At 39.1% G+C, this 15,216-nt stretch overlaps 1 protein-coding gene across 1 annotated transcript in view; it reads right to left on the reverse strand.

The window, feature by feature from the left end:
- Positions 1-15,216, reverse strand: part of farsb (phenylalanyl-tRNA synthetase subunit beta) — a 66,269-nt gene extending 51,053 nt beyond the window's left edge. The window contains exons 1-2 of the mRNA XM_039755957.1: positions 15,107-15,216; positions 9,177-9,232 (exon numbers count right to left, since the gene is read on the reverse strand). Coding sequence (XP_039611891.1) covers positions 9,177-9,232; positions 15,107-15,164 — 114 coding nt within the window. The 5' untranslated portion in view covers positions 15,165-15,216. The remainder of the gene's footprint in view (positions 1-9,176; positions 9,233-15,106) is intronic.

The following is a 15,216-nucleotide window of genomic DNA, read 5'->3' on the forward strand; positions in this document are numbered from 1 at the left end:
TGGGAAACTATTCATAGTGCTTGTTTCACTCCCAGCACTTTTAAAAAACTTATGAACTTCAAATATAAAAAAACACCCATGTGAAATAAATGTAAGTACTGTATTTAAGAAGGCATTTAATGCAATGTTCATTAATATTCATTGGTCCAGAGCTTTAAACATAAAGCACAAATAACAACAGTAATTTGCAGCAAATACCAAAATCTGTGATGAATTTACTTAACTTCCTTCCTTAACTTACTTAATTTTTGTAAACCCCTTCCAACCTGACGGTTTTAATGCCAGGGTCATTTGTTGCTTAAGTAAGGTTAACTAGTTTTGTGCCTGAATTGATTTAATGTTTGCTTACTTATAACTTTTAGAGCGCTTTTCACTTCTTATGACTCACTTTGTAACCTAGTCTTTACTATTTCCAAAAACAGACCCCTAACTGATGTTTACTCAATTATGTTGGCCTCATCTAACGTAAATGTAAGCAAGCTTCACTTGAAATTGATGGTGTGGGCTAGTTTTCCATAGTACTTAGGCAAATATCTGACACATTTAGCATACTGTTAGCATGTAAGCATAGCAAAACTATCCCTTAGCAGTTCATTTCCAATTTTATTTGCAATATTTATTGTATGTTACAAGATGCAGGGGACAGGAGGATATGGAAAAAGATGATCTGCTGTGGCAACCCCTAATGGGAGCAGTGGAAAGAAGAAGTATATCAGAATTCGGACTTAAAGTTGTTATGTCAGTATAAAAATAAAACTAGGCTATGAGCAGCAAAGAAAAGAGTAGTATAAATATGTCTGAAAGTTCATTTTAAATGAAATATAAAATGTTATTTTGGAAACTTAGCTGCTGAGTCTCCTTTTGAAGGAATATGGTGATGCAGCCCTAATATTAATTCCGATATGCACTATACAGTGCATCCGGAAAGTATTCACAGCGCATCACTTTTTCCACATTTTGTTATGTTACAGCCTTATTCCAAAATGGATTAAATGAATTTTTTTCCTCAGAATTCTACACACAACACCCCATAATGACAACATGAAAAAAGTTTACTTGAGGTTTTGCAAATTTATTAAAAATAAAAAAAACTGAGAAATCACATGTACATAAGTATTCACAGCCTTTGCTCAATACTTTGTCGATGCACCTTTGGCAGCAATTACAGCCTCAAGTCTTTTTGAATATGATGCCACAAGCTTGGCACACCTATCCTTGGCCAGTTTCGCCCATTCCTCTTTGCAGCACCTCTCAAGCTCCATCAGGTTGGATGGGAAGCGTCGGTGCACAGCCATTTTAAGATCTCTCCAGAGTTGTCCTGAAGCCACTCCTTTGATATCTTGGCTGAAAGCTTAGGGTTGTTGTCCTGCTGAAAGATGAACCGTCGCCCCAGTCTGAGGTCAAGAGCGCTCTATAGCAGGTTTTCATCCAGGATGTCTCTGTACTTTGCTGCAGTCATCTTTCCCTTTATCCTGACTAGTCTCCCAGTTCCTGCCGCTGAAAAACATCCCCACAGCATGATGTTGCCACCACCATCATTATGGGGTGTTGTATGTAGAATTCTGAGGAAAAAAATGAATTTCATCCATTTTGGAATAAAGCTGTAACATAACAAAATGTGGAAAAAGTGATGCGCTGTGAATACTTTCCGGATGCACTGTACCATACCCATTAAAGCATGTAGCGTATAACAAGACAAACAAATGAAAGCACACAACAATTAAAAAAAAAATCAACCAAGAGGAAGCTATTTCTGAATGAAATATTTAAAACATTTGTTTTTCTACGGAAGATAACAATGTATTTGTGCTGGCAATATACTTCTTTAAACCAACAAATTTGAAAAGACATATGGAAGATTTTATAGTGGGAGAGATATCCATACTTTTAATCTGAAAAGGATTTTCTACTTTGAAATATCATATTGTAAAAATAATGTGTGTTGGAAAGACATTGTGACTCCTGTATTTACATTAACTGGCAATATTATTCTTGTAAGATGCATTTTTCAAGGCTTTGGTATAAACAACTAGTTTAAAAGTACTCCAAATACTACTGAGCAAATGTACAGTTTACACTAACATAGATCAAAGATTGCTATGTCTGCTACTTGAATAAATTCCTCATCTTAAATGTGTTTTGGTTGTGTTACTATGCAGAGAAAGGATTTGTTGCTAAAATAGAGTAATTTATGTAACCATTCTTTTGTAATTTCATTAAGTAAAATAAATACACACCACCATCTTTGTAGCCTGGAGTTTAAATGAACACCCATATTTCATTCATTGTAATGTATGAAGTGAATTAAAATTATGAGGACTTTGTGAGCTTTTTACTCTTGTGTTTCAATGTTATCATGTTTCCTCCATATGTATGATCAGACACAGTTGCCTAAACATACTTCTTAACTGGAAATACTGTATGCGCCTTGAAGACTGTCTACATGTAACTTAAGTCATAGAATAGAGGCATGTGTTTTTTTGTGGCTTTCAGTATGCCATGTCCTTTCCATGTTTTTTTAGACATAGTGATTAATTGTAATTGTCTATTCTGTCCATTACATTATGGTGAAACCCTGTTTGTGCAGTGGCACACAAAAGCTTGGGCAACCTTGCTTAAATTGTCTGCTACTGTGAATAGTTAAGTGATCAGAAGATGAACTGATCACTAAAAGGCATACAATTAAAGATGACACATTTCTTTAATATTTTAAGCAAAATTACATTTTTATTTCCACAGGTACAAAATACCAAAAAAAAATTAATAAGGCCTGAAGCAAAAATGTGGGCACCCAATATGGGCAGTACTTAGTAAGACCCCCTATGTCAAGTAAATGCTTTTTGTAGCCAGCTAAGAGTCTTTCAGTTCATGGTTAGGGTAATTTTGCCCTTTCATCCTTGCAAAAGGCTTCTAGTTCTGCAAGATTCTTGGGCTGTCTTGAATGTCCTGCTCTTTTGAGATATATCCACAGATTTTTAATTATGTTTAGGTCGGGAGACTATGAGGGCCATGGCAAAAACAACCGCTTGCGCTTCTTGAGGTATTCCATTGTACCTTTTGAGGTGTGTTTCAGATCCCTATCTTGTTGTAAGACCAATCCTATTTTTCATTTTAACTTTACTACAGATTGTGTGATGTTTGCTTCCAGAATTTGCTGGTGTTTATTTGAATCCATTCTTCCTTCTACCAATAACATGTTCCCTGTATCACTGGTTGCAACACAAGCCCAAATCATGATCAATACACCCCAATACTTAAAAGATGGTGAGGTGTTCTTTTCCTGGAATTCTGCACCCTTTTTTATCCAAACATACCTTTGCACACTTGGTCAAAAAGTTCAAGGACTTGTTTCCAAAGTGCATTAGGCTTTTTTTACATCAGGCACTGAATTTTGTGGCTAGAATGCATGAAATATTTTATTTTGCTGACTGTACCATGAAAGTGATATTTGCTCAGGTGTCGCTGCACAGTAGAACAGTGCACCAACACTCCAGAGTCTGCTAAATCATCCAGAAAGACTTTTACAGCCCAGTGGGTTTTTTTTAAATTGTCTATCTACCAATCCAATGAGCAGTTCATTCAGAAAGTTTTCTTGATCTTCCAGACCTCAACTTGACCTCCAACATTTGTGTTAACTGCCATTTCTTAATAACACTATGAAGTGAGGAAACAGGTACCTGAAAATGCCTTGCTATCTTCTTGTAGCCTTCACATGCTTTGTGAACATCTATTATTTTATTTTTCAGAGTACTAGGCAGCTACTTAGAGGAGCCCATGTCTGCTGATTGTTTGGACAAGGTAGAACTTATACAGCTTTGCACTTTGCATGAGATGGGGTTTCCTATTGATAACTGTTAACAAGCCATAGCCCTAACAAGTGAATTAAGGTCTGAGAACTTGGGAGAAGTTATCTGAGGCCTCAAATATCTTGGGGTGCTCAAACTTTTACATGGTGCTCCTTTAATTCTTTGACTGTAAAAATGTACAAAACAAAAACAATACACTAATTTTGCATAAAATGTTGAAAATAAATGTCACCTTTAATTTTGTCTTTTGGTGATCAGTTCATCTTATACTCACTCAACTATTCACAGAAACAGACATTTTAAACAAAGGTACAGAAGGGCTGTACAATCATATCCTAAAAACAGCACAAGGTAGTCCATTGTTAAAAGTGGCATATGCTGTGAAATTGAAAATCACAAATATGGAGGCAATAGTAAAAAGAAAAAAAATTGTTATATACTATATATATATATATATATATATATAAAGCAGAGTCGATGTACGTGTGTATGTATGTATGTATGTTTGTTTGTCCGCCATACAAATCTGCACCAGGTGTCCGATTGCTACCAAACTGGGGATGGGGCTCCTTTGTGACCAGGAGCAGGTCATGGGGTATGTTTGGTTGGGAAAAATGTTTGTGGTGAAGTGCAGGGAATCTTTTCACCGACGCAATGTTCAGCACATGTCCCCATACTTATCATCGACAAGATGGCCGCACATTGCAACAGACGTTCACGGCGGCACCATCTAGTGGCAGCTTTGGTCCCTGTGTGTCGCTCTTTACCCATGTTTCTTTAAACTGCCAAGAGATGGAGGAAGTGTCCAAGTATTACAAGGCCGACTGCTTTGATCAGGTGAAGGGGAACTGCCTTATGGATGTAAAATGTGAACGATCCAGTAAGTGTGACTGGCTCACACACTCGCATTTCTGCGGGTCACACTCCCACACGCACTGATACTGCTGTATTTCATTCACCAATGTCCATTATATGGCAGCACGTTTGAACAGAGACTTGCCTTAAAAAGAAAGCATCCTTCCCCCATAATTTTCCCCACAAGTGGCAGCGGTTGTATGTCACTTCTCTCTGTAGTTACCATTGCCAACTTCCGTTAGATGGCAGCACAGTTCAACACAGACGCTCCTTACAAACAGAGCACCCCTACCCGCCATTTTTCCCAGTACGGTTTCAGTGATACCGTTTCTCACTGGCTTTCCGTATTTGTGGTGCTATTTGCTCACTTTCCGACTCACAGTACGATTTCAGTGTTGCTCTTTCTGACTGACTGGTGCTATTTGTTCGCTTTCCAACATATTGTTAATAACGTAAATTCATCTCACTGTAGTGCTTATTCTATATGTAATACCATTTAACACATTATAATTGTCCTGCTTTTCGCTAATATACCCATGCCACCGAAAAAAGACGTAGAATTGGAAGGTCCACTTCAGATGCCAGAAGAAAGTCTATTTCAACAGCATCTGAAACGTCACACCAGCCAAATCCACATTGGAGGAACTTACAATAAAACGTGAATCAGAAAACTGTTTGTTCCATTTGGGAAGAAAGAAAGAAAGAGAGAGAGAGAGAGAGAGAGAGACAACCCCAATTCCCAAAAAGTTGGGACGGGACCATGTTTTCCATAGTGTAGCGTTCTTTTCACAACAGTTTGTAAATCTCTGGGAACTGAGGAGACCAGTTGCTGAACTTTTGGGAGAGAAATGTTGTTCTATTCTTATCTGATATGGGATTCTTGCTGCTTAACAGTCCTAGGTCTTCTCTGTTGTATTTTTTCATGATACACCAGATATTTTCAATTGGTGAAAGGTCTGGACTCTTCTACTATGAAGCCATGCTATTCTAATAGATGCAGTATGTGGTTTATCATTGTCTTGCTGAATTATGCAAAGGCCTTCTCTGAAAAAGACGTCATCAGAATGGGAGTATATGTTGCTCTAAAACCTGTATATCTTTCAGCATTGATGGTGTCTTTCCAGATGTGCAAGGTGCCAATTCCATAGTCACTAACGCACCAGCATACCATTGGAGATGCATGCTTTTCAACTGAGAGCTGGTAATAATCCAGATGGTCCCTCTCCTCTTTAGTCTGGAGGACGTGGCTCCATGTTTTCTGAAAATATTTCAAATTTTGATTTGTGTGACCACAGAATAGTTTTACACTTTGCCTCAGTCCATTTTAAATGAGTTTGGGCCCAGAGAAGACGGTGGCATTTCTGAATCATGCTCAGATATGGCTTCTTCTTTGCATGCCAGAGCTTTAACTTGCATTTGTGGATGGCATGGCGAACAGTGTTCACAGACAATGATTTCTGGAAGTGCTCTTAAGCCCATGCAATGATTTCCATGACAGAATCAAGCCTGTTTTTAAAGCAGTGCCACCTGACGGCCTGAAGACCACAGGCATCCAATATTGATTTTCAGCCTTACCCCTTGCACAGACAGACAGATAAGACAGATAGATAGAGAGATAGATACTTTATTAATCCCAAGGGGAAATTCATATAATCCAGCAGCAGTATACTGATAGAAAAAAACAATATAAAAGAGTAATAAGAATGCATGTAAAAACAGACAATACCTTTGAATAATGTTACCGTTTACCCCCCCGGGTGGAATTGAAGAGTCGCAGAGCTTGGGGGAGGAATGATCTCAGCAGTCTGTCACTGAAGCTACTCCTCTGCCTGGAGATGACACTGTTCAGTGGATGCAGTGAATTTTCCATGATTGACAGGAGCTTGCTTAGCGCCCATCGTTCTGCCACAGATGTTAAACTGTCCAGCTTCATTCCTACAATAGAGCCTGCCTTCCTAACAAGTTTGTCCAGGTGTGAGGCATCCTTCGTCTTTATGCTGCCTCCCCAGCACACCACCGCGTAGAAGAGTGCACTCGCCACAACCGACTGGTAGAACATCTGCAGCATCTTATTGCAGATGTTGAAGGACGACAACCTTCTAAGGAAGTATAGTCAGCTCTGACCTTTCTTACACAGAGCATCAGTATTGGCAGTTCAGTCCAATTTATCATCCAGCTGCACTCCCAAGTATTTATAGAGAGATTTCTCCAAAGTCTCTGAATCTTTTGATATTATGTACTGTAGATTAAGAAATATTCAAAGTCTTCTCAATTTTACGTTGAGGAACATTATTCTGAAATTGTTCCACAATTTATAGGTGCAGTTTCTTGCAGATTGGTGAACCTCTGCCCATCTTTACTTTTGAAAGGGACTGTCTCTCTAAGATGCTCCTTTTATACCCAGTCTTGTTACTGACCTGTTGCCAATTAGTCTAATTAAATTACAAAATGTTCCTCCAGCTGTTTCATTTAGTATAACTTACTTTTCCAGCCTATTGAAACCCCGTCCCAACTTTTTTGAGATGTGTTACTGCCATCAAATTCAAACTGAGCTAATATTTTTCATTAAATAATAAAATGTCTCAGTTTCAACATTTGATATGTTTTCTGTGTTCTATTATGAATAAAATCTGGGTTTATGAGAGTTGCAAATTATTGTATTCTATTTTCATTTACATTTTACACAGTGTCCCAGCATTTTTGGAATTGGGGTTGTGTGTGTGTGTGTATATATATATATATATATATATATATATATATATATATATTGTGAACGCTGGCCCCAGCACAGACAGACAGACGACATATTTTTCACCACACACTCTTTATTATCCACTATATACAAGTTATGCACTCACGCAACCCCAGTGCCTTCAGCACCGAATTCCCCAAAAGTCCAGGGCCCACAGTCACTGTGCCTTTCCTCTGGCCGCCTCCTGTCCTCTCTCCAGCTCCGTCTGCTTCCTCCCGACTTCCACCAATGACTGGAGGAGGCCCTAAATAAGGCTCCCGGATGAGCCCCAGGTGTTCCGTCCTTAGCCACGCCCCAGCGTGGCGGAAGTGTCGGCTGTCTTCCTGGCAGCTCTCCGGGTGCCACACAAAGTCTTCCCCGGCACTTCCTGGTGTGGCGGAAGTGCGGGCTCCCGGATAATTAGGCACCGGGGCGCCGCCTGGCGGTGGCCACGGGTCCCTACAGGGCTGGGCTTGAAGCCCTGTACCCGAGGCCCCTGCCTAACCAGGACGGACGCCCCACTCTGTCTGGAGGAGGCACTCGCCTCCTCCGGTCCTCCAAGGCGGCCCGGCCGGGCTCCAGCCCCGACCGGCAACCGCACGGGATAAACCGGCATCGGGGCGCCGCCTGGCGGTGACCACGGGCCCCTACAGGGAAGGGCTTCCATGCCCTCAACCCGTGGCCCCAACAGAACCAGGACGGACGCCTCGCGGTCTGGAGGAGGCACAAGCCCTCCTCACGTCCTCCTATATATATATATATATATATATATATATATATATATTTTGTGAACGCTGGCCCGGACACACACAGACGGACAACATAGTTCCACCCAACACACGTTTATTTTCACAATATTTACAATTAGTGCACTCACAAACCCCAGTGCCTCCAGCACCGATTCCCCCAATGTCTAGGCCACACAGTCCTGTGCCTCTCTTTCTCCTGGCCGCCTCCAGTCCTCACTCCAGCTCCGTCCTCTTCCACCCGACTTCCGCTTCTGACTGGAGGGAGGCAGCCCCTTTTATAGGAACCCGGATGGGCTCCAGCTGCTTCCCGGCAATCTCCCGCGGAACCACCCCCGTGTGGCGGAAGTGCCGGCTGCGCACCCGGAAGCCGTCCGGGTGTCCCCTGTCGTCTTCCCCCCGGCACTTCCTGGTGTGGCGGAAGTGCCGGGCTCCCGGGATAATCAGGCACTGGGGCGCCGCCTGCCGGTGGCCACGGGTCCCTACAGGGCTGGGCTTCCAATCCCTCTACCCGAGGCCTCCAGCATAACCAGGACGGACGCCCCCTCTCGGTCTGGAGGAGGCACAAGCCCTCCTCTGGTCCTCCCGGGCGTCCGGCCGGGGACCACAATATATATACACACATTATGTATATAAACTGTATATATATATATACACACTGTATACAGTATATACAGTATATATATATTAATGAATCTACTGTTTTAGACTCTACAATCACTGCCAAATATTTTCTGGATTATCGGCTAAATTATTGGAATTTCTGTGTACATAGACATTAATATTAAGTATGTTCCATGTATATAGTCTAAATATACGAGTATAAACAAAAAATGCATTTTTTCATGATTAGTTTTTAACACTAAATTTATTAGAATTTCTTCCAAACTTTGTCATGAACTGCATTGTGTGCATAGCATGATTCAGATAATTGCTTTTAAATTTATGATTCATTTTGTGGTCCCAAGGAACATAAAAATATAATTGACTAGAACTGAAAATGAGTCAGTTATAACATAAAACACAAAAACTACTTACGATTTCATCCAGTTCAAGTCCAAACTCAAAGCAGAGTTCATCAAACTCCTCATCAGCTACAAAACAAAATATTGGAGAATTAACAAATTTTAAAAGTTAAAAAAAATAAACAATTTGATTATAAGCTACATATTACCATGTCATACTACATAAGTTTGACAGCTTTTACAAATACTTGATTGAAAAAATGTTAATTATTTTTAAATAGAGGATTATTTATACACAACCAAAAATCTATTTGATCAATTGTCATTTACCACTTTTAATTCTATGCTAAAAAATATTTACATAAGTGAGACAAAATATATCCCCCAATCTAACAATATTTGAGTGATTTTGCTATGTTAGACTTTTGTGTGTATAATTACTAAATTACTACCAATTAAAATACTCCAACAAATGTATAATGCATAATCTCCTATTGTCAATGTTTAGCACATACAGATCTGTCCAACAAATACTAGTCAATTGAATGTTACCATATCCAACTACTACCCTTCTCATAGCAAGTAAAGCAATCATATACAGGAGGAAACATAACACACATCTGGCCTTGAAATTTCCCCTAAAAGAGCTAGAAATTGTTTCTGGGGATAGAGAAATTTGTGCTGTTACCAGCTGGGGGCAGGCTAGAAAAACCAAACCAAACCCTACATGGGAAATGGTATCCAGTGTCTAAAAATAAGTTCTATCTGTGAAATGGTAAAATGACTGCTGATAAGGTACAAATATATACAGGTAAAATTCCATTACAACGAACTCCCAGGGACCAAAAAAATATTTTGTTGTAACGAAATTTTCTTGTAATGAGATTCTGTATTTGTTACGATTGTGCTTTCTTTAACTTGCATCCAGGCGTTTGCAATCATTTCAATAGCTTCTTTCACATTAATTTTAATCTCCTCCTGCCTACATGTTATGCTGATGAGAATTTTTCTCAGCATTTCCTTGCGATAATACATTTTCAGGGTGCGAATGATGCCCAAATTCAATGGCTGAAGCACTGCTGTGCAATTGGGTGGGAGGAATTCAACGTGAACATTATATAAATGTAATAACATGTTGTGGGCAGCACAGTTATCAATCAGGAGCCAAATCATTCATTTCTTCTTCATATTGCGAGGTTTCTGAACTCTTTTGAGACACCCCAAACCCCACAGGAACGATACGCTGAAGTGAGTTCCGAAGCACAATTGCAGCACCTGTGGAAGATTATTTGTCTGTTGCTGCGGCAGGGCAACATCAGGCTCATAGCACTGCAGTGAAGTGACACAAAAGCAAATCATAAAAGATTGGGGTCGCGTTATAAGTTCCTGTCTTGTACCCCAAAACACGAGGCTTAGTCTCATTACTTTAGCAAAACCAGCTTTATTCAGTTTCGGCACACTTATTAATTGTAGCGTGATCAGCCACTCTGCTATACACAGACACAGCAGTCAGGCAGGGTCATGGCCAGATCAATGACCAAGTAAACCTGTTTTCTGCATTTACAATGTACCTTGCATTACCCATCGATATCTTTTCTGTTTGCTTTGGCAGAGAGACACAGCATAGCTTTGTGCCTGCCGTTGCCCCGGCAACAGATAAACAGTCTTCCATAGACACCAAGATTGGACTTCGGGACACTATTCAGCGTGCTGTCTAGTTGGGGGAGGTCCCAAGAGAGTTTACAAACCTCACATTTTCTTGAATGAGTACCACATTAATAGGAATGTTTCATGAATGAGCATCACTGAACCACATAAAAACTGCTTTTTCGACGTCTTCAAATGCAGCAGTTCACAAACGTTTGCAACCCAAGGTTTTTCTTCTTTTTTTGCTCGGTCTTTCAAGAAAGTTGACAGCGTCAATAGCAAAATTCCGAATTCACTGGCAACGTCTTTTTTCTTTTTGCTGCAATCGAGAGCTGCAAAAATGTAAAGTTTTTTTTTTATAATTTGAACTGTTATCGTTTTTTCGTGTCTGCCGGTGACAATGAATTAAATTCCAATGGATGTTTTTCAAATGTTGACAAGCAATAAGCACCGAAAACAAACAGGGCAAAAAATAAAAAAACAGTACGAGGAAAGTTCAAAGAAAGAAAAAAAAATGAAATGAATGAAGAAAGGTCTTTTGTGCACTTCATTGTAATGAAAGTATCTGCTGAATGTACTTTGTAGTAACAAGATTTCTATAGACTTGCATCATATGGGGAAACTGTCGGGACCATAAAAATACTTCGTTGTAAAGATATTTGTTGTAATGGAATTTTACCTGTACTTCTCTTTGATTAACTAGGGCTGAATCACACAATTTATATCTAGACAAGAACATACTGAAAAATATATCAGCATATTCAAAGTGCATTTGTTTTAAATGTACTAATATTACTAAAAACAAACAATATCCACTAAGCCACATCCATGTTTTACTTCAGTCTGTAGGAACTGACACTGCATCTACTCAAGCTGTTTCTAATGAAGGTTTATGTACTTGTAAACTAACAGTGCTCAGCAAAAATGTATTTTATTCCTTTTTCAGCATTATTTTCAGTGTTTTATAATGTTTGGAGACATGACTCTAAGCTGGTTTACCAAATCATCTAGCAGTGATCATGAATTTAAAATGTTATTTTCTATAATGTTTTAAGTGTATTCATATAAAAGGTATACAACCTCTATACAGTGAATTGTAGAAAATGTTGTTTAATCTGTGCAGCAGATAGGAGTGAGAATATTAATGTTTTTATTAATCATAGTCTTTTTTTAGCAGACCCTAAATTTATTATTCACAATCTTTTTAGCAGACCCCAAACTGTAAAGTATAATTTCTTTAACTGCACACTATTGTAAGAAAATACAGTAAGCATGTCCACTGATAGGTCCTGCGTATTTTAGCACTAGCTGATACATGGAAATTTGATTGTCATTTCCATGCTATATGTATATTTAGCAATGAAATATAGCTATACATATTAAGGGTTTTCTGCATGATTGACCTGATAGCAAATCGATGTTTAGTTCAGCTTCAGCATTTTGACATTGCCTCACATTGTACTCAGAGTATTCTACAATACAAAGAGTAAGTTATAGTTGAATCAGTGACAAAAAAACCTGCCAGGACCTTATGCAGGAAGGTACATAAAAATGTAATGTTCACATCACAATAATTCACAGCTAGTAAAGGGTTCTTCAATTTTTGGCACGTGCCAAACATTAAGACCACCACTGAAGCAAAACGAATCTAACATTGACTCATTTTTATTTGGTAGAATGACTGAATTGAAATTAATTTTGTGAATTCCCCCAAACCCAAGTATCAACAGTCTTTCAACTCTATTGACCTTAACACTTCAGCATCCACATATATGAATTTAAGGCTAAACCTGATAAAGTTTCTCATCTTCATTTAAAGCTGGGAACTATAAGCTGATCTTTAATAATACTTCTCTGGTGCATGCTAATGCAAAGTGTAATTTATCCTTTAGTATTATATGTTAGATGGGGACACTAAAACTACTAACAGAACCAAACTAATACTCGTATATAACATTTTATTACAATTTGTATGAGAAGATTAGGCTGTGTTCTTGATACAACTCAGTGAATTTGTGATATAATGAAAGCAACTATGTAGTTCACAAATCTACAAAATTTACAACAGTCAGTCACTCATCTGCGAGGCTGATTAGCACACTTGCATGTTCTGGGGTCCAGGACAATCTACAATCACTTTCAGAGGGCCAAACGAAACAAAACATCAAGAAACAAGATTTTTAAGCTGTCTTCCAAAAATGCTAAGCACTATAATGTATTACCATTCCACCCTAACAAGTAAACCTGTCAACATACATTTGTAAAGGTATTGCAGGTTGTTTCAGATTCTTTTACTCACACATTAAAGCAAAGACGTATGTGTGGCTGAGTTATACAGTGGGTATAGAAAAGAATCACCCCCTTCAAAATATTCTCATTTTTTGCTTTACAGCCTTAAATGAAAACACACACAAAACATATTTCTTCCCAGCTTTATTTACTCAATGCAACCTATAACATCAAAGTGAAAGATATCACAGCTACAGTTTAGAAAAATAATAAAAAATTAAAAACAAGACATACTGAGATTAATAAAGGATCACTCCCAATGTTAATATTTTGTTGAACCACCTTTTGCTTTAAGGACTGCCTTGAGTCTGCTGGGATACTTTTCTATCAGCTTTGCATATCTAGATTGAGCAATATTTGTCCACTCTTCTTTACAGAACTGGTCAAATTGGATGGGGAGTGTTGGTGGACTGCTATCTTCAAATCTTTTCATAGATTTTGAATAGGATTTAGGTCTGGGTTCTGATTGGGCCACACAAGGACTTTCACTTTTTTCTCCTTCAGCCACTGTGTGGTCAATTTAGCTGTGTGCTTTGGGTCGTTGTCATGTTAAAAGGTGAACATTCTGCCCATCTTCAACTTTCTGGCAAAGGGTAGCAGGTTTTCCTCAAGAATTTGATGGTATTTTGCCCCATCCATTTTTCCTTCTACCCTAACGAGAGCCCCAGGCCCTGCGGCAGAGAAACACCCCACAACAGGATGCTGCCACTTCCATGTTTTACTGTAGGGGTATGTTGTGGATGGTTAGCTGCATTGGATTTCTGCCAGGTGTACCGTTTGGTATTGAGGCCTAATAGTTTGATTTTGGTCTCATCTGATCATAAGACCTTTTTCCACTTGGCATCAGAATCTTCAAGGTGCATTCTGACAAAGCTCAAACGAGCCTTCCTTGCGACCCTCCCGAACAAGCCACAATTGTGGAGCTGTTGTGAAATTGTTGTCATATGCACACAATGACCACTCTTTGCCAAATAAATCCTGTAACTCCTTCAAAGTGTCCATTGGCCTCTTGGTAGCTTCTCTTACCAGTTTCCTCCTTGCTCTCCCATCCAGTTTGGAGGGATGGCAGGATCCAGGGAGAGTCCCAGTAGTACCAAACTGCCACTTCTTTATTATGGACTTTACTGTGGTCCTTGGGATTGATAAAGCCTTTGAGATTTTTTTGTATCCATCTCTTGCCTTATGTCTGTCCACGGCTCTCTATACCTGAGATCTTTTGAAAGTGGCTTGCCTCCCACAGTCAATTGTTTGCTGTCAATTGCACTACCAAGCAAGGGAATGCTCCAGGAACAGCTGTTTTTAGGCTTCATTAATCACACTGATTACAGTTGATCTTTGGTGGAAGCCGGTAACCATGGTCTGCAATGGAAATTGTGGTTACTTAAACCTGATTGAGTTTACAAATATTGTTTAGGATGGGGGTGATCCTTTATTAATCTAAGTATTTCTTGTTTTTTATTTTTTTAAATTCTTCTAAACTGTAGCTGTGATACCTTTCACTTGGCTGTTATAGATTGCATTGAGTAAGTAAAGCTGGAAAAAATATTGGTTTGTGTGTTTTCATTTAAGGCTGTAAAGCAAACAAAAGGGAATATTTCGAAGGGGGTGATTCTTTTCTATACCCAATGTACATCCAATTTATACAAAAGACGTAAAATGTAAATAACAACGTTGAGATTAAACTATTATAAGCGCAACTTTATTCACATTTCTGAGACACTGAAACGTCAATACGCGACTGTAGGAACAAATGATGCAATCCACTGACAGCGAACGCTCCGCCCAGCTGACACAATTAAAACCATGTTAGCCATTTACTCAAAAAAATAAAAGACTTGCATATCAGATTTCTGTGATTCTCAAGTTTTTTACACAAGAACACCACTGCCGTGAAATTTCCTTGCAAAGACAGGAAAGTCAAAGACGTCTTCATTCATTTTTTTGTAAGAAAAGCACTCAGCGTGTCATATGAGCAAACCACGAGTATACCATTCGAATATAAAGTAATCATCCAGACCACTCTACAAAAGACTCAAATAAACAATATAATATTTTTTGTGTACTCACTGTATTCTCTCCCTAAAGCTTTAAAAAGCAAATCACGTTTAACGCTAACAGTCGGCATGGTCACCAGCTCCCGATCGCCAACTTCCTTAGCACAAGGACCTCGCCGTTAG

The sequence above is a fragment of the Polypterus senegalus genome, chromosome 1, assembly GCF_016835505.1.
Source record: "Polypterus senegalus isolate Bchr_013 chromosome 1, ASM1683550v1, whole genome shotgun sequence".
Classification (NCBI taxonomy): Eukaryota; Metazoa; Chordata; class Cladistia; order Polypteriformes; family Polypteridae; genus Polypterus; species Polypterus senegalus.